This window comes from Theropithecus gelada, chromosome 13 (assembly GCF_003255815.1).
Source record: "Theropithecus gelada isolate Dixy chromosome 13, Tgel_1.0, whole genome shotgun sequence".
Lineage (NCBI taxonomy): Eukaryota > Metazoa > Chordata > Mammalia > Primates > Cercopithecidae > Theropithecus > Theropithecus gelada.
In genome coordinates, this window is record NC_037681.1 from 38,015,060 (window position 1) to 38,042,247 (window position 27,188).

The following is a 27,188-nucleotide window of genomic DNA, read 5'->3' on the forward strand; positions in this document are numbered from 1 at the left end:
AAGATGTGATTTCTAAAGTCAAGTAAAAGGAAAACATCACTAAGTTAAAATATAGGAAAAAAACATGATTAAAATTTGGTGTATTTTTATTTTATTTTTTTTGAGACAGGATCTCCCTCTGTCGCCTAGAGTGCAGTGGCACGATCACAGCCCACTGCAGCCTTGACTTCCAGGGCTCCAGTGATCCTCCCACCTAAGGCTCCTGAGTAGCTGGGACCACAGGCACACAGCACCATGCTCAGTTCATTTTTGTATTTTGGGTAGAGACGGTGTTTCACCACATTACTCAGGCTGGTCTTAAACGCCTGAGCTCAAATGATCCACCCGATTCAGCCTCCTGAAGTGCTGGGATTATAGGTGTGAGCCACTGTGACTGGTCTAAATTTGGTGTATTTTTAATTTTCCAAATATAAGAAGATATAAAGTGAGAAGATATAACAGACTATGAAGAGAGCTGTAGGGAGCACCAGAAGGAGATGAAGAAAAGCCCACATATAGGCTGAGAAATACCTAAAGAGTATGAGAACCAAGAAAATGGTGTCATAGTAACAAAAGGAATAAGAAGTTTGAAGGAAGGTGTATTTGATAGCATCTAATGCTTGAGAGAAGGTAAATATCAACTGGATTCCGCAACAAGGAAATAATTGGAGAATATAATTAACATTTAGGGACCTAGAGTGGTAAGTCTATGAGTGAATGTAGTCTCCCCTAGGAGGGGTGTGTTTTTAAAAGGAGAAACACAAATCAGAGACCTACCATGTTTAAAACAGAAAATTTAATGGGAAAGTTTAAGGCTCAGGAGGGCTGAAATAATTTTTTTAAATGGTTAATGAGTCAGGCAAGAAAGTATGTGATTCAAGGCACAAGTAGACTAGCCTCAGGCAGAAAGAATCTCTCTTGAGATGGGGGCAAGATGTACAAATGCAGGCATAATAGCAGGAGGAGTAGTTTAGTAGCTTCTATGTCCTCTGAGAAGAAGAAATAAGACCATCTTTATAGGAAAGGTGAGCTAGGCACCTTCCTAGGTACCTCTGTTAAGGTTATATAGCATAAGCCTAAATGACTGAAATGAGTCCTATGTATCTGATGCATTATAAACTCTAATAATATTTTACTATTTTTCACATTAAAATAATATAGCCAGTTTTTAAATTTAGCATTTGAACCATAATTCATACCAAAAAAGTTCTTCAAACACACAAAAAATTCACCCCTTCAAAATGTTTACAAGGCAGGTACAGTTAACAGAATGTTAGACGTACTCAAGACTCTTGTCAATACCCTATCAACATCCAAAAGGATTACAATCTAGTTTCTTCCCCTATTCCAACAACTTGCGTTTCAGCTACCTGCTCCTGAAGCCAAAACACAGACTTTGTCATCCCCTAGACCTGTTCCATTCAGCTTGAATTTTTCACTCTTACCACAACCTCCTCTCCTTCCAGACTTATGCCTTTAAACATGTTCTCTAACTTTATTAAGGTGGGTCTAAACACTTTCTCCCAGTCCTCTTTCTTTAAACTAATTTGTCAACAATACACTCAACTGCTTCCCTTTTCCCTTTCTGTAATACCTCTCCACTCTAAAACATTCTAGTATTTACCTAATAGTACAGACTCTCCCTCCACTCATCTCTAAAGAAACGTTATCAGTGAAAAGTCCTGCAGCCAGTAGGCTTTTGTATCTTAACAGACTTTGAGTCAGCTTCCTCTCTCATTCTCCTTGGCAGCCAATCTAAACCCTTAAAGAAGGTACCTCCTACCAACTCCTGAGGCCCTTGTTCTCAGCACATAAACTCACCTACTTCCAAGAAAACTGGCATTACGACACACACATTGGATCCCTTGTCACATGTGTTTCACGGCTAAGTGACTAGAAGCACAGGCTGGGACACACAATGTGCCAGCAAGGCAGCACCAGGCACTCTTCTTCAGAGTCCTCGTGGCAGTTCACAGAGCAGGCCCCGCCAGAATGGCCAGGACTATTCTCTTTGGTCCCAAAATGACAGTTCAGATTCGAGGACATTCCTCACAATTGATGGCATCCTTCAGCTAGTCACTCCAGCCAGAAACCTAGAAGTCATCCTGATTTTTCCTTCTCTTGCATTCAATTAACAAACTTTATTTTGTCCTAATCTCTCTGCTAATCTGTTTCTTCCTATCAAAAATGCAAATGCTATTTTTTGCAGAATAACTCCCAATGTCATGCTTCCACACGTTTTACACACAGAATTCTATTTGCCTACAAGGCAATTAACTTTTTCTATCACTTGACAAACTCATCAGTTAAACGACCGATGATTTCTCATCTCCTCTCTGAATTCTTCCTTGTCTACCTATTAACATGAGTTAATTATACACACAAATTTACCAAATACGAGATATACAGCATTAGACTTAATTAAAAAGAAGGTTTATTTTAAAAAGTGGAGATGGGAGAGAAAAGAAATTTTAAAATGTAATCTGGGAATATATTCTTTTTTTTTTTTTTTTGAGACAGGGTCTCATTCTTCACCCAAGCTGGAGTGCAATGGCATGACCCTGGCTCACTGTATCACTACAACCTCCGCCTCCTAGGCTCAAGTGATCCTCCCACCTCAGCCTTCCAAGTAGCTGGGACCACAGGCACACACCACCAAGCCTGGCTTTTTTTTTTTTTTTTGTATTTTTGGTAGACAGGTCTCCCCAAGTTGCCCAGGCTCGTCTTGAACTTCTGAGCTAAAGCAATCTGCCCATCTTGGCCTATCAAAGTGCTGGGATTACAGGCATGAACCCGTGCCTGGCCTACATTCATTTTTAAAGTGTTAGCCAGCAGTTAGCAAAGAGGCCAGTTTGGGTACTGAGCTCCCTTGAAAAGACTTGTTAAGGTCATCAAAGAACACAATTACTGTCTATGGATTCTGTGAAACACCTTCAGAATGTAACTGTGTGTAACGAGTGCCAATGTTCTTCCTTAGGCCCTCCCTCTTAATTTGGTCATATCATTTTCCTCACGGGTATAATTTCTAAGCCATACTACATCTGTTTCCCTGTAATGTCTCCCACATATAAGAACTTCAATGGTAGGGAATATTTATCTATGTTTCTCTAACGCCTAGAACTAATACCTAGACAGAAATTAAAGTGGCTTGATGAAATTTTACAAATCAGGGGTAAAGATATGATTAACATTAAAAGTGTTTTAACTCTTTCCAGTCCTGCATATGATTAAGCAAAGCCAGAAACATATTCAATTACTAATGCCTTACCTGTGTCTTACATCATATATCTCATTCCGAAACTCAGAAACTATTATCTGTGGCCGTGAGGTCCCTGGTAAATAAAACCTTTTCATGAGTGCCTGAAGGACACGTTCATCAGCATGATTATGGCAACAATAGGCCTGCAGAAGCCCTTTTAAGCAAGATTCAATAGCCAAAGCAAGTTCCGGGTCCCGAAGATGAATGCAAGCTCCTAAAAGTGAGAGAAAATTATAGACGAGCTCATAAATACTTATTTTGAAATATTAACATCACTCCTCTTTAATTATAGTTTATAAATGACATATTTTTATATAAAGCAGTTTAAATGACATTATAGATCATTTAATCATAGTTTATAAATGACTTAACATACTTTTATATAAAGCAGTTTAAATAATATTTTAACTGAATGGGAAATCCCCTATACCCACAGGATACAATGGAGAGAAAATCCACCAAATCCTGTGAAAAAAATTGTCCCACGCTAATGTAAACCAACGGTGGCTTTTCTATATTCAGTCTTTCAATGGGGTTCTGAAAATCAAGGGATTTTCAAATTCCTTAATGGGATGGGAAAAAAAAGCCTCGTGCATTGAAATAGATCCTGGTAGAAAGGTACATATCATTTAAAAGAGACATTACTACAATATTTAAATGCAATACTTTACTAACAAACTATATTTATAAGCATTTTCACCTAATGATTTTCAGAATTAAAGATAACCCTCCAAGAAAACGTGACTTAAAAAATTTTTTTACGTACCATGTATATGTAAGAGTAAAGTAACCACAGATTTTACAGTTGGAAGAGAACTTAGAAATCATGCTGTCCAACCAAAACAGAAACTAAGAAAGAAAAGTCATTTTAAAAAGGTTACCAAAACTCAGGTAACTGCTCCTTCATCTTGATGTTATTTTTTTTTCTGAATAATCAATTATATTAGTTCATTCACTTGTTTATTCAGAAAAACAAGAACCAAATTATTCAACTCTGTAATTACTTTTCCTTTTCCAAAGTTCTCTTCCTTCTGGATATTTTATGCTCTAAAAATATAAAACGAAAGCTACAGAGCTTAACATAATTTCATCATTTTATCTTTTTTAATGAAATCACTTTATTTTGAAAACTTCATTCAATCATTCTGAAAATAAAAACTTATTTCTAAAGTTTATTATAACCTCACTAAATTAAGACAAGTACCTAAAGGGCCTACAGGTTTATAGGTAAAAAGTCCTTGTCTATAAGCATCATCTATGGCTTCAAGAAGAGCTGGAACATTAGGGCCAAATCTTTTGAGTCGATCAGTTTTACTATCTTTCAATTCTTTCAGTTGCCTCTGATTGTAGCTCAGTGCATGCTTCACATCTGATTCTTCTCTCCTAAAAAACAAAAGCAGAACAGGACAGATATGTGATAGTTTTACAGAAACATTTTTTAACCTTTGCCCAGAACACCTACATCCCAGTGAATGACCCACCTAGCTACCCTAAAAACCAAAAGCAGAATTATTTATTTGAAAATAATTGTGTTACCAGAGAAAAACAGTCTGGAGTCCTCAAAACTTGGCATAAAAAAAGTAATGCAACGATGATGGGCTAGGAATCCCAGAAACTATTCAACTCTACAACTATAAGAAGTCTTGAAAAGTGATTTTAAAAGATCCAGCTGGCTATAGGTGCACTGGCTATGAGTTAGCCCTGCTCTGCAAGGTATTTAACATAAAAATAAAATCTTTTTTAAAAGATCCCTTATTATGTAGAAGAAACAACCATATTTGCTCTCTTCATATAAGAACAAAACTATATGATGTGAAAGTAATTGAAAAAAATCATTCTAAGGATGTTGCAACTTACTTAATTTTGCCATATTCTTCTTTGTCCTTTTCTATGGCTTGCTGAAACTGTTCGATCTCTTGATTGACTGAATTTTCTTGATTTCGTAAGGCCTTTACTCTCTCTTTTAACCAAGATATTTTTTTTTGTCTTTCCAACCGTTCAGGTTCCAAAGATTGGTCAGTACTAACAGTAAATAACCCAAAGTGAAAAATGTTAAATGAACAGTTTAACATTTAAAGAACACAAGCCAATGTAATAAAATTTCATTAACAACAATACATAAAATACAATATTCCAATGCATCTACCTTACTTTATTACAAAATAAGAGTCATGAAAATTTCAAAGTAACTATCCTACCTTTTTTTCAGTTCTTCAATTCGTTTACAAAGCTGCTCATCATCTTTCTTTAATGCTTTATATTCATTTAAGGATCGGTTATATAAAACCTAACAAAAAAAATTAGACACGCTTTGCTAAAATGAAAACAAATATCCCATTGGAGTCCACTTTTGTCAAATCCTCAGAGACTGAATGTGTACAGGAATATATTTTTAAAATGAAGCACAAAATCGTCATTTGAAACCATTACATTTTTTAAAATCTCAAAGCATCACTAATTTCAACTCAGGTACAAAATCTCTACTTTAAAAATTAGAAGGCTGGGTGCTGTGGCTCACGCCTGTAATCCCAGCACTTTGGGAGGCCAAGGTGGGCGGATCACGAGGTCAGGAGATCGAGACCATCCTGGCTAACACGGTGAAATCCCATCTCTACTAAAAATACAAAAAATTAGCCAGGCGTGGTGGCACGCCCCTATAGTCCCAGCTACTCAGGAGGCTAAGGCAGGAGAATAGCTTAAACCCGGGAGGCGGAGGTTGCAGTGAGCCAAGACTGTGCCACTGCACTCCAGCCTGGGCGACAGGGTGAGACTCCGTCTCAAAAAAATAATAATAAAAAAATAGAAGAGGCTGGGTGCAGAGGCTCACACCTGTAATCCCAGCACTTTGGGAGGCTGAGGCAGGTAGATCACTTAAGGTCAGGAGTTCAAGACCAGCCTGGACAATGTGGCAAAATCCTGTCTCTACAAGAAATACAAAAAAATTTAGCCAGCCATGGTGACAGATGTCTGTAGACCCAGCTACTCAGGAGGCCGAGGTGGGAGGATAGCGTGTGCCTAGGAGGCAGAAGCTGCAGTGAGCTGTGATGGCGCCACAGCACTCCAGCCTGCGTGACTGAGCAAGACTGTTTCAAAACAACAAAATATAATTTAAAAAGATAGAAGAACAATCTTTATATTTGCTGTGTGGCTTTTAATATTTCAGTTTAGAAAATTTCTCTCACCTCAGCTTCATTATAGGCCCTTTTCTTAGCAACGACATCTGCTTTCAATGCCATACATTCTGGTGCTCGTGCATTTGTCTCTTCACTAATCTTTTCTAGTTTGTCTTGAATATCCTTGTACTTTTGTTCTGCTTCATTAAGTCTGACCTTTAAGAAAATAACATTATTAAAGTATATTTTTTCAACAGAGAGAATTTTTAAAAATAGTTATCTATAGTTCATATACCAATAACAAATCTAACTTCACTCAAGACTTTAGGCAAATAAACATAGTAACATAACATTATATAAAATACTATAATATAATTTGATCTTAACCCACAGTTAGTTATGCAACAAATGTGCTATCCTCTAGGGATACAAAGACGTGATAACAAATGTCCTCAGATAACATAAGAGAGAGAGAGAGAATTTAGCAGAAAAACAGAACACAAACTGATGATACGGTCTGTATACAATAATGCTAAAGTAGGGTACATTTATTCTTAATTGTGGGAGCACAGAGAGACAAACCAGAGGTTGGCCAGAAAAAGTCAGGAATGCCTTCAAAGAGGAAGTAGTATTTTGAGCTGAGATTTTAAAAATTAATCTAAGTGTACCAGGAAATAAGTTGAGGAAGGGTGTTAGAGGCAGGTGAAAGAGCATGTACAAAGGTATTCATATTTTAGAAATTAAATATTGCTAGAGCTTAAATTCATAGGATAATGGTAGGAGATGAGATGAAGGGGTAGAAGGGCCTTGCATTCTACAATGAACAGCTTACAACTTAATCTTCTAGAAAACAGGAAGACAGCCTAAGTCTGTCTCTTATCTCCTAAATCTGCGTGTTAGATTACTCTGGAAGCACTTGGAACACAGGGTAGACAGAAAAATCAAAGGAAAAGATTTCAGTAAGAAGTTAATATAATGTTATGGATCAAAGACAATTAGGGACCAAAATGGGATGCTAACAATAGGGACTGATGAGAAGGAACAAATATGAGCACTATTTCGATCGGGGTCAGCAAACCTTTCTATAAGAGGCTAGATAGTGTACACTTCAGGCTTTGTGGGCCACATGGTCTCTCCTAAAACAATTCAACTCTGCCATTAAAACATGAAAGCACCCAAGGACAATGAGTAGAGGAATTGCTTTTTAATAAAAATGAAAGCTGGATCCAGGTTTTATACAAACTAAACATAATTCATATTATTTTTCAGTTTTAAATTAACAAAAGTTTAAAGTCTGCTTTAGACACTGTTTCTTCAGAAATCTTCCATTTAATAGTCATTCTACAGGCAATAATCAAGCACACACAATGTGAAAGGCTTTATGTAAGACAAGATGGAAAGGATATAAAGATAAAATAAGATAGTCCTTACCCTCCAGAAATTTGCCATTTACTACATACAGTATGCAAACGCTTAAACGGAGAAAAAGGCCTACTAAACTAAACATCACCTAGCCTTATGATCCTCCTTTCCCATTTAAAAAAGAGGTGAGCAGCTGTTACTCAGACTGGATTCCATCTTAGACTGCGAAATGCTTGAGGAGCGAAGTATTTAAGGCCTTACCTGATGATAAGCTGAGAAATGAGGGTGAGAAGAGAAACATACTTGATGAAAATTTCAGAGTATTCTCTCAGAAATGAAAATTTAAGGTGAGAGGTGGAAAGCGTTGAAATTCCACTTACTGCCTGAAGAGGGAGTAAGAAACTTAGCCCACAAATCACTAAGTGTCCTATCTTTACCTATTTTTACATATTCATCTATTACCTCTGATGAATTAATGTCATAAACCTTAAAAGAAAAAAAGATCAATCTGCTCATCTTAGAGGCAGACAGAAAAAAGCAAGCTAGGAAAGATTACATTCTATACCATAGACAAGCTTGGGGGCCAGAAATAAATTTCCTAAGCAAAATAGAGAAAATGCTAAGAGGTAAGTAAGCTACACTGACATATTGAGTACATTTGCGGGGGAAGGGCAGTAAAGAAAAAAAAACTAGTTCTTCTTCTGGCATTACAGCATGAGAAACCCCACAGTGCTGGCTGCTCAACCTTGTGAATATACTAAAACCCAGTCAATTACACACTTGACATGGGTGAATTATATGGTAAATGAATGGTATTTCAATAAAGCTGTTCAAAAAAGAAACAGTGAGTATAAAGAGTGGATCTGCTGAATGGTAAAAAGGTCCACATGGAAAGCCCCAACAAAGAATGACTGCCTTTATTTGACACTCAACTTCTGTAACCTCTAGGCCCATGTGGAAGACTTTGGTGACTTTCTTGAATTTTAGATAGGGCAGTTTCTACCTGCACTCTTAGATGTCAGGCTGAAATTAACCTTAACAGACCTAACAATGAATCCCACTTGCCTTCCACCTATATGAAATCCTCTGACAGGCCATCTTGGTTCTGGACCATAAATCTCAGTTCCCTTAGCAATCTCTGAGCATTGTTTTCAGTTCTGAGTTCTCATACTTTCTGATAGCTACCTTTAATGTGATTCTAATTTATATTATTCTAGCACCCCTTTATTTCTCAGGTCTGTTTGTGTTTAAACTCCTTAATGAACCGAAGAGTAAAAGCTTCAGGCTCTTCTTACATGTCTTGTCAGTAACAAAGTTCCACTGACAATATGCATGAGTTCTAGAGCCCTAGCCTCAGACAGGCTTATCATAGATAGAATATTCTTTTCAAACAGGCCTTGAAAACAAGTTTAGGTCTATTTCACCTAAGCAATAAATTCAAATATAGACAAATATACAGTCTGAAACTGCCAGTTTAGTGGGTCATAAATAGTCTAATATCAGCAATTTCATAAATTTCATATGATTCAACCTATTAAATCTGCATTTAAAAAACTGTAATTACCTGTTGTTCTTCCATTTTCCTGTCAAGTCTAGCAGCACGATCTTCTCCAATTTTGATATTATCTCTGATAGCATTCAATTGTTTTTCAATTTCATTGACCTAAAAAAATTATATAGCAAATTGATAAGATTAACAATAATAACCAAATATATTCTGCAGATCCCATATATATGTGAACAAGTAATTAAGTGATAATTACCACTGCCCAAGCCATTTCATGTTTCAAGGACTCTAAATTAGTCTTCATTGTACTTAAACCAGCAATGCTTTGAAAACGTTCCTCTTTCTCTACACACTGGCGCTTTAGTTCAGTAAGCCGCTTAAAAAAAGAAAACAGAAGGGACATATTTTTTATTAATGTTGAAAAAACACATTTTTGCAAATCTATTTCTTTTAAAAACAATGCCTAAACAACTACTACACAAAGATTTGTTTAAAAATAACTTCTTTTTTTTTTTTATTCTTGATTCTTCGGTATACTTTTAATAAGTCCAATAATTTTGTGAATTTCTGCACTATAAAAATGGCCAAATACTCTTCAGATGAAGAGCAAAGGAATTAAAAGTTCAGGACTACGCAAATACAGAGAAATCCCAAAACTCACTTTCCCATTTTCCCTCTTTATTCCCTATCTGATAGACATGATGGTCTGTTCTTCAAAGTATAGTCAGTAGGCATTCCAAAGAGAATGTAAGGATCAGGAGAAATTTATTTCTGAAAATCAAACAAGTTATAATTTTCTTAACTAAGGTCACTTTTTTTTTTTTGAGACAGAGTCTCACTCTGTCACCAGGCTGGAGCGCAACGGCACAATCTCGGCTCACTCCAACCTTCACCTCCCAGGTTCAAGCGATTCTCCGGCCTCAGCCTCCCAAGTAGCTGGGACTACAGGCAAGCACTACCACGCCCAGCTAGTTTTTGTATTTTTAGTAGAGACGGGGTTTCACCATGTTGGCCAGGAACTAAGTTCACTTTTAATAATTAATTAAAAATCACCAAACATCAAATACCGTGATATTCAAACAATTTCTGGAGCTTATAGATCTCATATTCTGTACACCTGGGTAGACAGCCTCTCCCCTTCATTCATGCTTACCAGAGTCAACTAGGGCCTGAACACTGTAGACCTTACTTTGTTTCCCTATCTAATGCACTTTCCCATTCTACAAAATTCTTTCAATCTATTATCACTCTCTTCAAATCTCATATACCCTGCCACCACATTCCTTCATTCATTCCCCCTCTCCAGCTTCAGATAATTTAGAAGCCATCAGACAGAAACTCCCTCAACAATCTTAACTACAAATCTAAAGCAGTCATCCCTTCCTTTTGCAACAAAAGAAAGGTGGCCTCGTATTTAAGACCCATACCATCCTCTACCTATATCTTGGATTGTACCCCTTTTCTATCTTCTCAAAAGTCTAAATCCACTGATTTTCCATCACATCTTTTCATCTTTGTTTCCACTTTACCCTCTTTATGACTCATGTTCATCACTACTTGCTCATCTTTCCAACTTACAAACAAAACCACCAATACCCATCCCTTGGCACCACCTCCTCCTCTAAAATTCTTCTTCCCTTTCTATCCAAGTTTCATGAAAATTGTCTCTACTTCCTCCATCTCCTCACATTTTCCAGTTCCACAAATCTGGCTACTGTTTTCACTGCTACTGAAACCCACCTTGCCATAGTCATCTATGAAGATTATGTCATTAAATACAGTGAGTTTTTTCAATTCATGTAGTGTCGGACCACAGGTACATCTCGCTGTCATGACTTGTTCCTTCTCAAAATCTCTCTGCCCTTGGCTTCTCATGGCTTTCATGAGAATTTCTCATGGTTCAGGCCTGGCCCCACTTTTCCCCTATCTCAGCAATCTAAATTATTCTTTTGGCTTATATACTAATAGCACACTGACAACTCCCAAATTTTTATTGAGGCCAGACCTGACTCTGTATTCTTAATTTACATATCCAACTTCCCACTTCATATTTCCACTTGGAAATTAATGTGGAAATTAATTTGAAAACCTCAAAATTAATGTGTTCAAAATATAATTCAGCTTTCTTTAAAAAAAGGAAAAAAAAGAAAAACTGGCTTTTCTTCCCAAACTTCCTATCTCAATAAACTTACTCTACTACTAAAGTAATTAATTTGGAGGTCATTCAGTCACCTTTCATGACTCTGTCTTAACTTTACTTCTCCATGTCCACTACAACATTTGCCTACATCATTTCAAAGTTCTCTTTCCTACTACTGCCAATATCCTTAACTTAAGCCACCATTATGTCTTTGGACAATGATAATGGCTTCTTTATCTATCTTTCCATATCTCTTCTCTCCTTATAGCGGTTTATTCTCTCGTACAGCAGAGTAATCTACTGAAAATACACAATTAATGAAGTCATGCATTTTCATGTCTTCTATTGCCCCCTAAATTTTATAAGGTCCTCCACAATCTGGCCTCTCATCTCTCACACCTGTGTTTTACACTCTAGCCAAACTGGAATTCTTCTAGTTTTTTAAAAGAACACATGCTTTCTTGCCCCTGAGGCTTTAACGACGCTATTTCTTAGAACATCCTGCCTTACCCTCACCATCCTTTGCCTGGTATTACTCATCCTTCAGTCTTCTTCTTAGGCATCACTTCCTTAATAACTCCCCGACCATGACTGCCCCCGACACTGCCAGTACCCTATTAAGTGCTGTTGCCTAGTCTCCATCTCTTTTAGTAGTCACCATACTCAAATTATTTACCATCTATGTTTCCTGCCGAATAACTAGGTCTATGATCCCAAGAATCCTATTTATTTGTCACTATATGACCACGGCCAAAGCACGATGCTACAAGGCACATGGTAAGAACTTAATATTTATCAACTGAATGATTATTCTAGCTTCTAGCCTTTACATACTATTTCTTAAAGATTTAATTATTCAAACCAAGAGTTTATTTTGAGAATATAGGGTATTTCACCAATTAAAAGTTCTTACTGAGTGCATATTATGCATCAGGAATTCTCCTACATAATTTAGGGAAGTGCTCCTTATACTTCATAATTACAATATCTTTAATTGTTATTGGCATACTTTGTATACTATGGAGAAAATAAGTGTTTAATCCCAAGTGGTCTGAAACAAACAAATTTATTTCAAGTCCTGATTTATTATATTAAAAATAATAAATGTAACACATGGTATGTACAGTTTGTTTGAATATACAAGTATTTCCCTTCCCCAATAATAACACTGATATTCCAAGAAAGTGTGCTTTAGTATTTTTGTGGTTTATAGTAGCTCCTTAAGCACCACCACATAACCCAGGTTTGAAAGGATAATGTGGGAAATAAAAATAAATATACTCATCCTTAATTTTTGAGTTTTCATTTAATGAAACACATAACTATAGACCTAACTTAAAATACGCATTCTTCAAAAATGTGAAGTAAAAAGGTCAGTATAATATAATGAATTTGACTTGAATCATTAGTACAATCCTACCTCAAAAGGACAAGCTACAAAGTTGATGAAAATTCAACAGGTTATATAAAACTAACAAAAGAACAATATATGGAATTACATAAAATTGGTGGGACTTAATACACTGGATCAACAGCTATAACATAAGCCTTAAAATTTTGAGGTCTCTGATTATCACACAGAAAGTTGGATCTTCAGGAATCCGAAGAAGAAAGTATAAGAACAAAATATAACAGATTTAAAAACAAATTGAAATAAGTGATTATAAGTGCAAGCAAATCTGCACAGCTGCCAAGCCTGGTGAGTAAGGATGTCACAGCTGCTACCAACCTACCAGTTGCTTAAGGAATGTTAACATTTTACTAGAGTTATAATTACTATGATTTGTAGATTAATATATAATTACAAATGCATACTATGTTTAATAATAGTTTGAAGCTTGTGCTTATTATCCCAGAAGAAATACTGCAGCTTTTAAACTACTTATAGTTTTTAAACTACTTAAACTACCATACCTTATTGTGGAACCCATTAGTCATATTATCAGAGGATAAGTATGTAAGATACCACCCTGTTCTCTAGCTTATAATCTAATAGAGAAAGTAAGACATGTATGTACTTATTATTACAAAATAAAAAAGTAACAGCTAATTAATACCCAGAATATAAGCACTACATTGCATTACTTCAGAGTGCTATAAAAATATTACTAGTTTTATATAAATATACAGATGCATAGTTTTACAATTATCATTTACTACAGTAATGATATTACTATAGCAATATCAGTAATGATATTACTATAGGAATTCCTATTACTATAGGAATTTGGCTGATCCCAAAAAGATTTACATTAACTGTTTACAAACCTCTTCTCCTTGATGTATCTGCTCCTTTGTTCTTTCTTTTGTTTCCATAATGTATGAATAATCTTCCTTCATCTGTTCAAGTTGCGTTGCTTTCATGAAGAACTATTATCAACAACAAAAAAACGCAATTAGGAGTTTGTAAACTTCCATAGAACTGTTAAAAAGAAAAAGAAAAATTTGGTCTCTGAAAACTTTTAGATCAATGATATAAAAAGACATTAAAAACACAAGCAATCACACAAACACAAAAGAATACATTTCAGATTCAAATTTACTGAACCTACTATGCTCACATCCACATGTTCATTTGCAAAAGCTCCTAAAACTCCATGAAAGAAAACACTGCGGGGTGTGATAATAAGCTCATTTTCACTATTGCCATTATTTAAGCAAAAACAGCTGAAAAGACTGGCATCCTTGGTCTTAGTACATCTTACATTTTTAGAATAAGAAATGCCAAAACTCACTCAAAAGACTACACAGAATATTTAGCAGTATAGTCAAGTATTTTGTTAGCTTTTAAAGTTTTTAATAGTTTAAGATTTACAGGCACACTGGCTCACACCTGTAATCCCAGCACTTTGGGAGGCCAAAGCGGGTGATCACTTGAGGCCAGGATTTCGAGATCAGCCCGGCCAAACAGGTGAAACCCCGTCTCTACTAAAAATACAAAAATTAGCCAGACATGGTGTCACATGCCTGTAACCCCAGCTCCTTGGGAGGCTAAGGCACGAAAATCACATAAACCTGAGGGGTGGAGGTTGCAGTGAGCCGAGATTGCACCACTGCACTCTATACTGGAAGACAGAGCCTTGCTCTGTCTTAAAAAAAAAAAAAAAAAAAGATTTACAAGTTATTATGTATGTAGGAGCAACTGTTACCTTGTATTTCCTTAAAGATTAAGAATTAAAAGCCAAAAAGTAAAAACAAAGATTTAAAAAAATTATACCCCCATCTTACTTAACAATTTCCTAATCTAGGAAATTGAATTACTTTAAACAGATGGCTTTAAGAAAAAAAAAAACAAACAAAAAAAACTCAGACTCCATTATGTGAGCAAGAATATTGTTTACAATATGCCTAAAGGTACTCTTTTTAAATGGGTTTATATTACCTTGGTGCCACTTACTTTGTATTTGTCTCCTTCATTTTTAGACTGTAAGAACTGCTTGCTCATTTCTTGTGTTAAAACAGAAACTGGATTATCCACCTCAAACAAACAAAAAGTCATTTTTGAGTATTTTACTTTAATGCTTTAAAGATAGGTAAAAACTGAAACGTACATTACAAGTGACCTATGGTGCCATCAGGAAGGCCAAGCAATAGCCAAAGGTTGTAACATTAGGATAAAAATATTAAAAAAAAAATTAGAAATGTATAATGCAGGAAAAATAATTTAAAATTTCATTATACCAACATACATGGTATAGTGAAAATTCAATATTCTACCAGTACATGAGGGCACAAGCACAAGAACCCTGTGAAAAAGTGTTTTCATTAAAAAGTTTTTCACTTCTTACCTGCTGAATAGAATATCACCCTCATGCCAATGGTTAATCATGGGCTAGCAGAATGGGAAGAGTCCTAGCATGGTAAGGAGTCAGCCACCTTGGGTTCTTGTTTGAGTTCTGTTGCTAACTTCCTATGTAGCCTTGGACAAGTCAGTTACTCCAGTTAAACACAGTCCAACTCAGTTATTTCTAATCAGAATCATGATAACAAGTATTGTTTATTTTTTTATAGAAGTTCTTCATATTATTCCTTCATGAGGATATTGTAAAACAAATGAAAATAATGAAGTCTTTCTATCTTTTGGAAACTAGTCATTGCTTGAATGAAACTACCTTTGGCTAACGTGACGGTTATTACTGAGTGTCAACTTGATTGGATTGAAGGATGCAAAGTATTGATTCTGGGTGTGTCCCCAAGGGTATTGCCAAAGGAGATTAACATTTGAGTCACTGGCCAAGAAAGGCAGACCCATCCTTAATCTGGGTGGGCACCATCTAATCAGCTGCCAGGGCGGTTGGAATACAAAGCAGGCGGAAAAACTTGAAAAGACTAGACTGGCCTAGCCTCCCAACCTACATCTTTCCCTAAAACTGGATGCTTCCTGCTCTCAAACATTGGACTCCAAGTTCTTCAGTTTTGGGACGTGGACTGGCTTTCCTTGCTCCTCAGCTCGCAGACAGCCTATTGTGGGACCTTGTGATCATGTGAGTTAATACTTAAAACCATATATATCTCCTATTCATTCTGTCCCTGTAGAGAACCCTAATACACCTAACAAGTTAAGATATCAAAATAAACTGGAAAAGTATAGAAAAAATACAACTTTTTTCAAAAAGATTCAGGGTCATTACTCAATTACTAACAAATAAGTTTACATGTTAAATGTTAGTCAATTACTAACAAATCAGTTTACATGTTAAAAATAATCTTAAGGTTATCGTATAAATGAAAAACTTTAAACCCTTCATGTTTACTGTCTATGAAATAAATATTGTGTAATTTGTTGGTATACCAATGGTTAAAACATTTCTCTTAAGTAAAATGTTGGGCCTCTCTTCTAAGATAATAAAAAAGTTATGTAGTTATAAACAAAACTTTACACGTGACATGTTTCTTATTATACAGACCTGACTCCATCTACCACATATTTTTTCACAAAGCACCCCAGCTCATCATTTCATACTACATCTGACCACTTAATAGACCTAATGCAGTAGTAGCTCTAATAACAAACATCTTAACGTCAACTTTCAATTAAAAGCTTCACCAAAGTTTATATTCATTTCTCTACACCTTTTTCACTGTTTTTGAAATGGAGTTCCTACTTCTTATACTACTCTTGGGATTATTTAAGAATCTTGGCCAGGCACAGTGGTTCATACCTATAATCTCAGCACTTTGGGAGGCTGAGGCAGGTGGATTGCTTGAGCCCAGGAGTTCAAGACCAGCCTAGCCAACACGGTGAAACCCCGTCTCTACAAAAAGTACAAAAATTAGCCAGGTGTAGTGGTACCCGCCTGTAGTACCAGCTCTCAGGAGGCTGAGGTGGAGGATCACTTGAGCCTGAGAGGTGAAGGTTGCAAGGAGTCGTGATCATGCTACTGCATTCCAGCCTGGGCAACAGAGTGAGACTCTGTCCCAAGGCTCATGCCAGCACTTTGGGAGGCCAGAGCCAAGGTGTGAGGATTGCTTGAGGCCAGGAGTTCAAGACTAGTCTGGGCAACATGGCAAAACCCAGTCTCTAAAATCAAACCAAAAAAAAGCATGTTGTAGCTCTATCTGTCAGAACCCCGAAAAAAGCAAAAAGCAAAAACAGGTAAACTTCAGCAAGAGGATAAGAAACGGAGGCACAGAAGACAAATATGATCAGGTACTGAAAGACATTAAATACCGTCTTCCCTCCTGGTTATTCTAGACCAACACTGTCTAAGAAAAATATAATGCAAGTCACCCACAATTTTTTTTTTTTTTGAGACAGGGTCTCACTCTGTCACCCAGGCTGGAGTGCAGTGGCGTGATCTCGGCTCACTGCAACCTCCGCCTCCTGGGTTCAAGCAATTCTACCATGTCAGCCTCCCAAGTAGCTGGGACTAAAGGCATGTGCCACCATGCCTGCCTAATTTTTGTGTTTTTTGGTAGAGATAGTGTTTCACCATGTTGACCAGCCTGGTCTCGAACTCCCGACCTCAGGTGATCCACCGGTCTCAGCCTCCCAAAGTGTGGGGATAACAGACGTGAGCCACTGCACCCAGCCCACACATACAATTTTAAATGTTCTAGTAGCCACATTAAAAATATAGAGAAATAGGTGAAATTTAATAACATATTTTTAATCCAATATAACCAAAATATTATCATTGTAACATGTAATCAATATAAAAAGCTAAGTTATTCCTTTATATTAAGTTTTCAAAATCTGGTGTGTATTTCACATTACTGCATATCTCAATTTGAGCTACCCACTCTTGAAGTGCTCCACATCTACCTGTGGCATGGCTCTAGATCTTCTGCATTTTAATCAATGAAACTGAATCTTTTGTTACTCATTAAGTAAACCATGGAAGAAAAAGGACCAGGAATCTTTAAATATTTCAACAGAGAATAACATGTTTTACATTCCCCAAGGAAGTGAGAGCTTAGAGAAATACGCTTTTTTTCAATTTTCCTCATAGTGAAAACTTTCTAATAAATACAGCTGTCCACAGAAGAAGGAAGCAGCCTTGGACAGAGGTGATTTCCCCATTATCCTTTCAAGAACCTGCGCAGGAAAACCTGGTGGAGATTCTACACAGGGTAAATACACAGTATTTATACAGTATACTGAATGCCCTTCAGATTCTCCCAACACCTATGATTCCATAAACTCTAACTCTTGGTTTTCCTGATTCTAATAAATTGTCCTGCATTCTAGTCTGAAATTCATTTGCTGTACCTGCTTTTCTCTAGATTTTAAGAATTATTTTTCCTAAACTTGAACTGTCTGATATGCAGCAGGCCCATTTGCCATGTGTGGCTTATTCTACTTAAAAAAATACAATTAAAACTTCAATTTCTTAGTCACAATTTCAAGTAGTCAAGAACCACATGTGGCTAATGGTTACCCCACTGAACAGCATAAATACAGGACATTTCCACCATCACAGAAAGTTCTGTACCCTCTGTTCTAAACCAAAGTGGAAAAGAGACCCAGACTCCTAATTGTTCTTTTTCTTTGATCGCAAATCTTGGAGTTCTTAATTCTGTAACGAGGCAGTATTGCACAATGGATAGAGCAGTAGAATGAAACAGGGGTGCCTGGATCCCAAATCCAGGTTCTACCAGTAACCACGTCTAGACAGCCTTAAATATAAATTTATTTTTGGTAGCTCCCAGTTTCTCATCTACAAAACAAACAGCCTGGATTAGGTGTCTTCTAAAGGTAATTCTAGTGTAAATGTTTACAGAACTACATGTACCCTATTATCAATTAATTCAGCCAAAGTATCTTAGCAGAAAGGACTCAAGCCTTGTCCCCTACAAGTGTGATCAGTAGCTCCGAAACAGAGAAATGCTTTATCTTTCTAGAATAAATTTTCTTTAAGAATTTAGTAACTTTAGAAGCTAAACACTCATCCAGGAAAAAAAGAGAAGAGTTTAGCAACTGAGTTTAGGGAACAATGATGCTATTTTGACTAGGACAGCAAAAAGCAAAGAAACCTGACATCCTTATTAAGATAAATTTTAGCCTAGAGTAGTATAGACTAAATGTTCTTGACTGCTCTATCAAATTAAAGGTGTTATATTATGTATTGACAATCCTGTGTTGAATTAATAAATTTTTTTTTTTTTTTTTTGAGATGGAGTTTCACTCTTGTTGCCCAGGCTGGAGTGCAGTGGCACAATCTTGGCTCATTGCAATCTCCACCTCCTGGGTTCAAATGATTCTCCCGCCTCAGCCTCCCTAGTAGCTGGGATTACAGGTGCCCGCCACCACGCCCAGCTAATTTTTTTTTTTTCTGTATTTTTATTAGAGAAGGGGTTTCAGCATGTTGGCCAGGCTGGTCTTGAACTCCTGACCTCAGGTGATCCACCTACCTCAGTCTCCCAAAGTGTGGGATTACAGGTGTGAGCCATTGCACCCAGCCAAATTAGTAAATTTTAAACAACTTCACTGATAATAGTTACACATATGCTTCCTGTGGTCAACTTACTCATATGAGGCCATTTAAATTTTTTTCTACACAAGTGAAATCACACTAAAAAATGACAAGCTGTATGAATTAATCTGAAACACAAATTCACCAATTACCTGGATGTTAAAATGATCAAGAATTGCAATCAGCTCTTCTTTCTTAGTGGAAACCACGGAGCCTAGTTATGAGAAACATATGAAATAACCAAACTGTTTCTAGGGCATAACACCGAAAAAATGTATAGTTACTTACAAAATATAATATTAATTAGCTTTCATTGCATCATCAAGAAAGGTACCATTGAATATGTATAAACATGAATGAACACGGCACCAGTACAGAGGAAGAAAAAGTACCCACATGCAATAATGGTGCTTATCTTGTTCCCATAACTAAACATATTTTGCTCCTCATCCATCGCTCTTCAAAAACTAAATGCTCACCTCTTCTTTTATGTCATTTTGCACTTTTGCTAACCATTTATAAAAACCCTGGTGTGACAGGAAGTCTGTAGGTGAAAACAAAATGGCACAACCTGTTTCAAATAATCCCCAGTTCTGCTAATCATGCTTTTGGTGCCATAATATCCTGGGGTAAAACAATCATGTGTAATACACACACACTTACAACCAATCATGTTACAAGGAAGACAGTTCAATCAATACCAACAGTCATCTAATTCTTTCTAATTGAGTATTTCCTAATATTTTACAAGAAATGAAAAGAGAATCAAAACAAACCTGTTGCACTTTTAAGTTTATAAGATCGACTTCCATCTATGCTGATGTGTTGCTGTATAAGTATAGAGTTACCATACACACTGGCTTTAAAGGCATCATCTCCTCTGTTCCTCAATGTTATTGAGATATCTGCAGAGCTGAAACAATGAGGTTAAGCTAAATTACATGAAGATACAGTGTAATTACAATACTAGGTTGCCACAATTTTCAAAATTTTCAAAACCACCAAATAATTTGGCCAATTCATTTGCAAATTAGCTTTACATCAATAGCTGACACTGATTGTTCACTACAGCATAACGTTAACGATACTGTGCCTAACAAAAAAATAAAGTTGAGAATAAGTGATGCTTCATAAAAAATAATTGACTGACTATTCTATCCATATAGCACATTTGACAAAAACCATTAAGTTTCGGTTGTTTCAAGACATGTAGATAAGTTATACATTTTCCTGTAAAAATCACGTCATCAACATTATACTGCCTGACTACTATAAGTTATATAAAGCATCATGCTTGACAGTAGGCCTTTAAAGAATGATGAAGTAAAAATTATGGTAAAGTAGTAACCTTTTCAGAGGATTAGAATTAAGAAAGGTAATTTTAATTTTTCAAGTACTTGGCAATAAAACATAAAACCATTTGATATCAAGAAATGTAACTAGGCTGGGCACAGTGGCTCATACCTGTAATCCCATCACTCTGGGAGGCCAAGGTGGGTGGATCACTTGAGGTCAGGAGTTTGAGACCAGCCTAGCCAACATGGCAAAACCCTATCTCTACAAAAAATACAAAAATTAGCCAGGCACGGTAGTGCATGCCTGTATTCCCAGCTACTCGGGAGTCTGATGTAGGAGAATCGCTTGAGCCTGGGAGGCAGAAGTTGCAGTGAGCTGAGATCGTACCACTGCACTCCAGCCTGGGCGACAGAGAGACTCCATCTCAAAAAAAAGAAACTAAAGCCCAAAATTTCTTTACTGGCATTAAAAATAATGAGTATAAATCTGCCTAACCAATAGGCTCTGTTATAGTTTTTAAAGTTTTAAAGATGTTTTAGGGACTTACAGCCATGCATATTTTAAGATCTATAGGGGTAAAAAAAAAAAAAAGAGTATTTGTGTACTACAACTTGTGTTAAAATAAGACTTGGTAGAAAAACAAAGATGCTGATAAAGGACATTAATAAAGATATAATTTCCTTAGACATAAAAGCAGATATTTTGTATGAGCATCTGTCAAAATGCTGAAGTCCTTTAATATAAAAGTGTTTTAATTGGTAATTAAATGAAATCTTTAATCGAACAAACTTGTTTTTGTGAATTTGTAATCATACTCAAAAACTGTTCCCATTTGTGGGAAATGCATGGAAGAAATATTCCAGATGAGCTTCATTGTGAACTACTGCTAAGACAGTAGACACACTGAAGTGTTTGTTCTGTTGCTCACCCATCCTTTCTGTACAAGTGCCCTAGCAGAAAGGGCTTAGCAACGATATAATTTTCCATCCTATCCTCTCGGGATTGAGCTAAATATAGACATTTTTACCAGCTGAGCAATCAGATTTTCTTCTTTAAAAAATCAAACTAAGAAAATCTGGTTAAAAAAATTTCAAAAGTCTGTAGTTTAGTTGATATTGTACCAATGTTAACTGCATAGCTTTGATAAATGCATCTTAGTTACGTAAGATATCTACATTAAGGAAAACTGGGTGAAGGATATACAGAAAATTGTACCATCTTTGCAACATTTCTGTAAATCTACAATTATTTCAAAACAAAAAGGTTTTAAAATATTCAAATTAAGAAATGATCAAGTCAAGAGATGGTGAATCCTGGGAGCCACAAAGTTATGGAGCTTCTAGATCTAGAGAAACCAATTTGGGGCATTATACTCTGATAAGAAAATAGAAAAGTCTGAATAGAACAGATAAGCTCTTCGGAAACTACCTAAGCAGACTAATAAAAAGACATACATACTCACAGATACTGGCAGTGAACCAGAGGCACAGAAAACATAAGATCACTTTCTTACACACATACACCCACAGACTAGGACAGTAAGACTTATAAATGCCTATACATGGGAAGACACGCAGTAACAAAGATTAGCAAAAGAATAAGAAAGTACACATACTTGAGACAGTGATAGAGAAAAACACACTCACTTACCTGTACACTTTTCGTAAGGAGAGACAGGAAAGAGCAGAGCATAGTGCACACACATAGAAGCACAGCCAATTAAGTTAGGATTGTGAGGGTGGTGCAGAGAGGAGAGATGCAGAACAAACCAAAGGGAGGGAGAGGGAGACAGAGGCCCAGAGACAAGACACACAGAGACAGCCAGAGATGCAATTACTTGGTTCTTACAGGGTCTCAGTCTGGTCCCTCAAGAGACCCTGCAGTATTTCCTCTCTGCAGTTTCATGGATATATATCCTTGCATCTTTATGGTAAATATCCTTTCCTAGAGCTACCTTGAATAAATTGGTGTGGTTTTTCTATAAAAACAAAATTACCCAATTAAGACAGATATGCTTCAGAAAAATTACAATTAATGGGATTATTTAAAAGCTCCCTAAGTTGATTCTAATGAACAGTTAAGGTTGAGAACCACTGAAGTATGAGGGGAAGGCTGGCTGGCCTCTGATCATGTAGCTAACAAATATTTTATTTCATTAGCTAGTATGATTACCTGCATTAAGTTACTGTACCTCATGAAAACATTTCTTAAATGACTACATATATATGCTCTCTGAATTATCAAACACCTCTCTTGATTACCAAACACCTACTTTATTATGTTCATTCCTGGCTACTCCTTGTATTTGAGCTATCTTTAGTATAGTGAGAACTTCAGAGGCACTGATATCCTACTGCTATATAAATTTTCTTTTCTTTTTCTTTTTTTTGAGACAGAGTCTTGCTCTGTCGCCCAGGCTGGAGTGCAGTGGCATGATCTCAGCTCACTGCAATCTCCGCCTCCCAGGTTCAAGTGATTCTCCTGCCTCAGTCTCCCAAATAGCAGAGATTACAGGCACCCACCACCATGTCCAGCTAATTTTTCTATTTTTAGTAGAGACAGGGTTTTGCCATGTTGGCCAGGCTGGTCTTGAACTCCTGACCTCAAGTGATCTGCCCACCTCGGCCTCGAAAGTGCCAGGATTACAAGCATGAGCCACCGCGCCTGGCCTGCAATACGAATCTAATAAATACAAGAGAGCAAAATTCTTCTAAAAAGTAACACTTATTAAAAAGCCTCATAATTACTGCTAAACAAACAAAAAAAACCCACTTCTGCTGGAAGACAGAGACAACGAAGCTGGGCACTAGCTCTGCAGTCTTCCCCTTTACACTGATATGGTCTGTGCTGATGCTTAATTTGGGTCAAACAGCCATAGAGCCCAATGCCTGTAAATACAGGAGAGCCTTAACTGAAAAGAGAGACTATCTATGAGATTTTTTTCAGAATGACAACACAAACAAACAGTACCACAGTAAGAATTTAGCTTCTTTCTCAACTCAGGAAGAATCTATCTACATGGAAGTAACTGGCAGCTGTGCACATGGATGAGAACAAGGAAAAAGAAAAGTCATACAAAAAGATGATACAACTGCTCCTTCTCTGCGTCACCAGCTCATCTGTAACAAGTTCTGTCTCCTTGACTAAATAAATCAGGAACATAAAACAGGAGAATGAGTTTTTGTCCCTCTATAACCCTTGTGCCACAGTTGATGTCAAAAATTAGACTACTGCAAAGACCCAAAGGGTACCAGGGTTGGTATTATGAAGGCCAAGGGAGGGAACGGTAAACTGTATATGTTTAAAGAGAATCTAAATAGCAAAGGGCATGAGGCCTTGGGTCACTGAGAAAGGTTTTCATGTGAAGAGATACATTAGGAGGATTCATTCAGTCCCTGTGTCACTGCAAAGGCTTGGTGGGTAATTAGAAGGATGAGTCCCAGGCAATGTCTCAAGGTGCAGTTCTCTGGCTTCTCCTAACAATATTATGCAAGCATCTCCAAGGAGAGTCGAAATTTCCCAAGAAAGGAGGCCCAGAGCACAGGTGTCACAAATGGTGAGTGTAATGTTAGAGATGGGGGAAGGGAGGGACAGACTCCTTAGAAGAACTACCTCAAACTTGTGCTGGACTACACTGACAACCATTCTTCAGGTAAAATAAGACTCCTGCATAGACTTTAGATGTGCAATAGAGTAAGAACAGAACTAAAAACCTCAACGAGCTGATTCTGCAAAAAACTGATGACAGAATCAGAGACTATAAAACCAAGGGAAATTTTATAAATACTAAATGTTTTCAATGAGGGAGGGGATAGATAAGAACAATACAGATATGGAAAAATTCTGCTTTTAGTTACTTTTTTAGACAGAAGACTGAGCTAAGGTTAGAGTTTTTAGCTGTCACTAACTGTGTTTTAAAATATATTTCCCCCAATTTTGTACTGGAAAAGCAAAAATAAAATATATACATTACTATCTCACTCTACAGGCAGCCATGTCCTTAAAAGTCAGTGATTTGTTTAAGCTAGTCTTTTTTTATTAAATAGTGTTCAGAGGACAGGTCTCAGAGAGAAGTTTCTACCCTGGTCTAAGCACTTTTCAAATAGAAAAAAAAAAAAAGTATTTAACTGAGAAAACATTTAACAGTGCATAAAAAATAATTTATTCCTAAAGACTGTATCTGAAAATTCAATGTGCTATTTGGCCAAGTAGACTGGGTGATTGTTTGGACAGCTAAGAAATGGATAGTTAAGTATTATGAACTGTGGCTGGGTGTGGTGGCTCACACCTGTAATTCCAACACTTTGGGAGGCTGAAGCAGGTAGATCACTTGAGCCCAGGGGTTTGAGACCAGCCTGGCCAACATCACAAGACCCCTTCTCTACTAAAAAAAAAAAAAAAATTAGCCAGGCATGGTGGCATGGCTGTAGTCTCAGCTACTTCGGAGGGCGAGGCATGAGAATCACTTGAACCCAGGAAGTGGAGGTCGTAGTGAGCCAAGACTGCGCTACTGCACTGCAGCCTGGGAGACAGAGTGAGACTCTCTCTCAAAAAAAAAAGAATTTCTCATGGATTCTAACAACTAGTAAATAATAATAATTATTAAAAAATTTTTTTAATATCATGAACTGAACTAAGAGTTGATACTACTAACTTAAAGGTGTTAAAATAACTAATTTTTTGTTACAAACGTCATTTTGGTTTGTGGTGAAAGGAAGACTTTGCTGGACTGGGGCCCCATGAAGTGGAGACAGAAACTATGTTGGAGAATTGTTATCAAATAGTTTTTTCCCAGGGCCATAGAGCATGGAAAATAATCTTCTGTGTATCTTTTCTCTTTTTTTTTTTTTTAGTCAATTTGGAATCTTGGCTTAAGGTTAAGATTTCTAAGGCTTCTGAGGAATACGTAAGAAATCTGCAGGTCTAATTCACATCCTATCCTTGTTCTATTTTTTAGTAATAAAATAGAAGAGAAATGGATGTAACACTGAGCAGAAGGAAAAGTCTGCTGAATGAGAAAAAAGATATTAGTGTTAATTATGAAAGTTTCAAAAGTTCTCAGCACTGGGCATGAGAAGGAGGAATGGGAGTAGCCTCATGCTAGAAGATGTATGACAGCATTTGGGGCACTTTGTTGTTATGAAAAACAAAGATCCCTTCAGAGGTATCTGGGGCAGTACGGAAAAGAATGAAGAGATAAGCCTGAAGACAGAACAGCTAGTGGGCAAAAAGCAGTGAGTCCATGATGATGCAAACTGGACAATTCATATATAGCTATGTAATGGCAACTTATGACAAAAAGAAATATAAATGTAAAGCCAAAAACAGTAGTGATATAACTATTTACTAAGGGTCTTGGATAGACCACAAACAGATCTGTCACTGTAGTCCTCAAATTAAACTCACTGGCAGCCCACTTGGGTAAAGGGTATAAAATCAGAGTCAAAAAGTAGAATTCTTATTTTGGGACTTCTTAGAGAGCTAAAGACAGTTTTGTGCAGGGACACTTTGGCTGGTCACTGATTTTGCTCTCCCTACTATCGTATCAATGTGGACTCACCGATGCTGGGTTTGGGTCAAGAGTCAGGAATCAGCAAGGTTTATAAACACTTGTTAAACAGGATACATAGATTTATCACAGCCATTTCTTTCAGCAAGTAACAGAAGCAAGATGGCCAGGCACACGGCAGTAAGTTACACAAGCTATCTGTCTTGAGAGGATAACAGGCAACAGCGCGCCATGCCGGCAACAAGGGGTAAAAGAAAGGAATGAAAAAATAGGACACCTCTGCTCCTATTCTGGGAAGGCACTTCATTTCCAGTCATGTCTATGTGAACTGGGAATCTAAAGTAACTGTTTTCTTACTAAAGAATTGAAAATAGATGGTAGAAAGCAAACACTTACTTCTGTCCATCCTTCACAAAACCTTTTAAAGAGGATCCTCTATTAGTAGCAACTGCTCTTCCACCAAGACCAACTATGAGAGCTGTGAGTACTGCACTCTTCCCACCTAAAGAAACAGACGTTGAAGAAATCACATTTATTAAAAGAAAAAGGAAAAAGCTGACTCCTACCATGCCATGCAAAAAGATTTATGAATGAGACTCACTTTAAAATAAAATGTTAAAATTCAACTATAATTTTCTTCCCATGCAAAGCAACAACTTAAAAAAAAAAGTTATATATGTAATGAAAAATTGAGCTGCCGCTATTAGCAAAAAAATAGTACATTTCAGGAATCAAATTTTTGCCACTAAAAGGAAAATGGTAAAAATTGTTTTGACACCTTTCCAACCTAAAACTTTCATTGTACCACCTTGGCCTATCAACCTAATAAATAAATGTATCCCTCTATTTACACGTATATTATTAATCCATCTAATTTTTATGACATTTTATTGGCACACTCATTGCTCACTGTAACCTCAAACTCCTGGGCTCAAGTTATCCTCCTGCCTCAGCCTCCTCAGTAGCTGGGATTACAGGCACACATCACTACGCCCAGCTAATTTTTTTTTTTTGTAGAGACACACTGTTGGTATGTTGCCCAGGGTTGTCTCAAACTCCTGGTTCTCAAGCAATCCTCCTGCCTTAGCCTCTCAAAGTGCTGTGATT

General features: G+C 36.8%; 1 protein-coding gene across 1 annotated transcript in view; it reads right to left on the bottom strand.

Moving 5' to 3' along the window:
* Positions 1 to 27,188, bottom strand: part of SMC6 (structural maintenance of chromosomes 6) — an 89,883-nt gene that overhangs the window by 45,283 nt on the left and 17,412 nt on the right. The window contains exons 5-16 of the mRNA XM_025354290.1: positions 26,478 to 26,583; positions 20,053 to 20,189; positions 19,429 to 19,490; positions 14,758 to 14,838; positions 13,629 to 13,730; positions 9,477 to 9,596; positions 9,278 to 9,376; positions 6,421 to 6,567; positions 5,437 to 5,525; positions 5,096 to 5,260; positions 4,443 to 4,621; positions 3,248 to 3,452 (exon numbers count right to left, since the gene is read on the bottom strand). Of these exons, the coding sequence (XP_025210075.1) occupies positions 3,248 to 3,452; positions 4,443 to 4,621; positions 5,096 to 5,260; positions 5,437 to 5,525; positions 6,421 to 6,567; positions 9,278 to 9,376; positions 9,477 to 9,596; positions 13,629 to 13,730; positions 14,758 to 14,838; positions 19,429 to 19,490; positions 20,053 to 20,189; positions 26,478 to 26,583 (1,492 nt within the window). The remainder of the gene's footprint in view (positions 1 to 3,247; positions 3,453 to 4,442; positions 4,622 to 5,095; positions 5,261 to 5,436; positions 5,526 to 6,420; positions 6,568 to 9,277; positions 9,377 to 9,476; positions 9,597 to 13,628; positions 13,731 to 14,757; positions 14,839 to 19,428; positions 19,491 to 20,052; positions 20,190 to 26,477; positions 26,584 to 27,188) is intronic.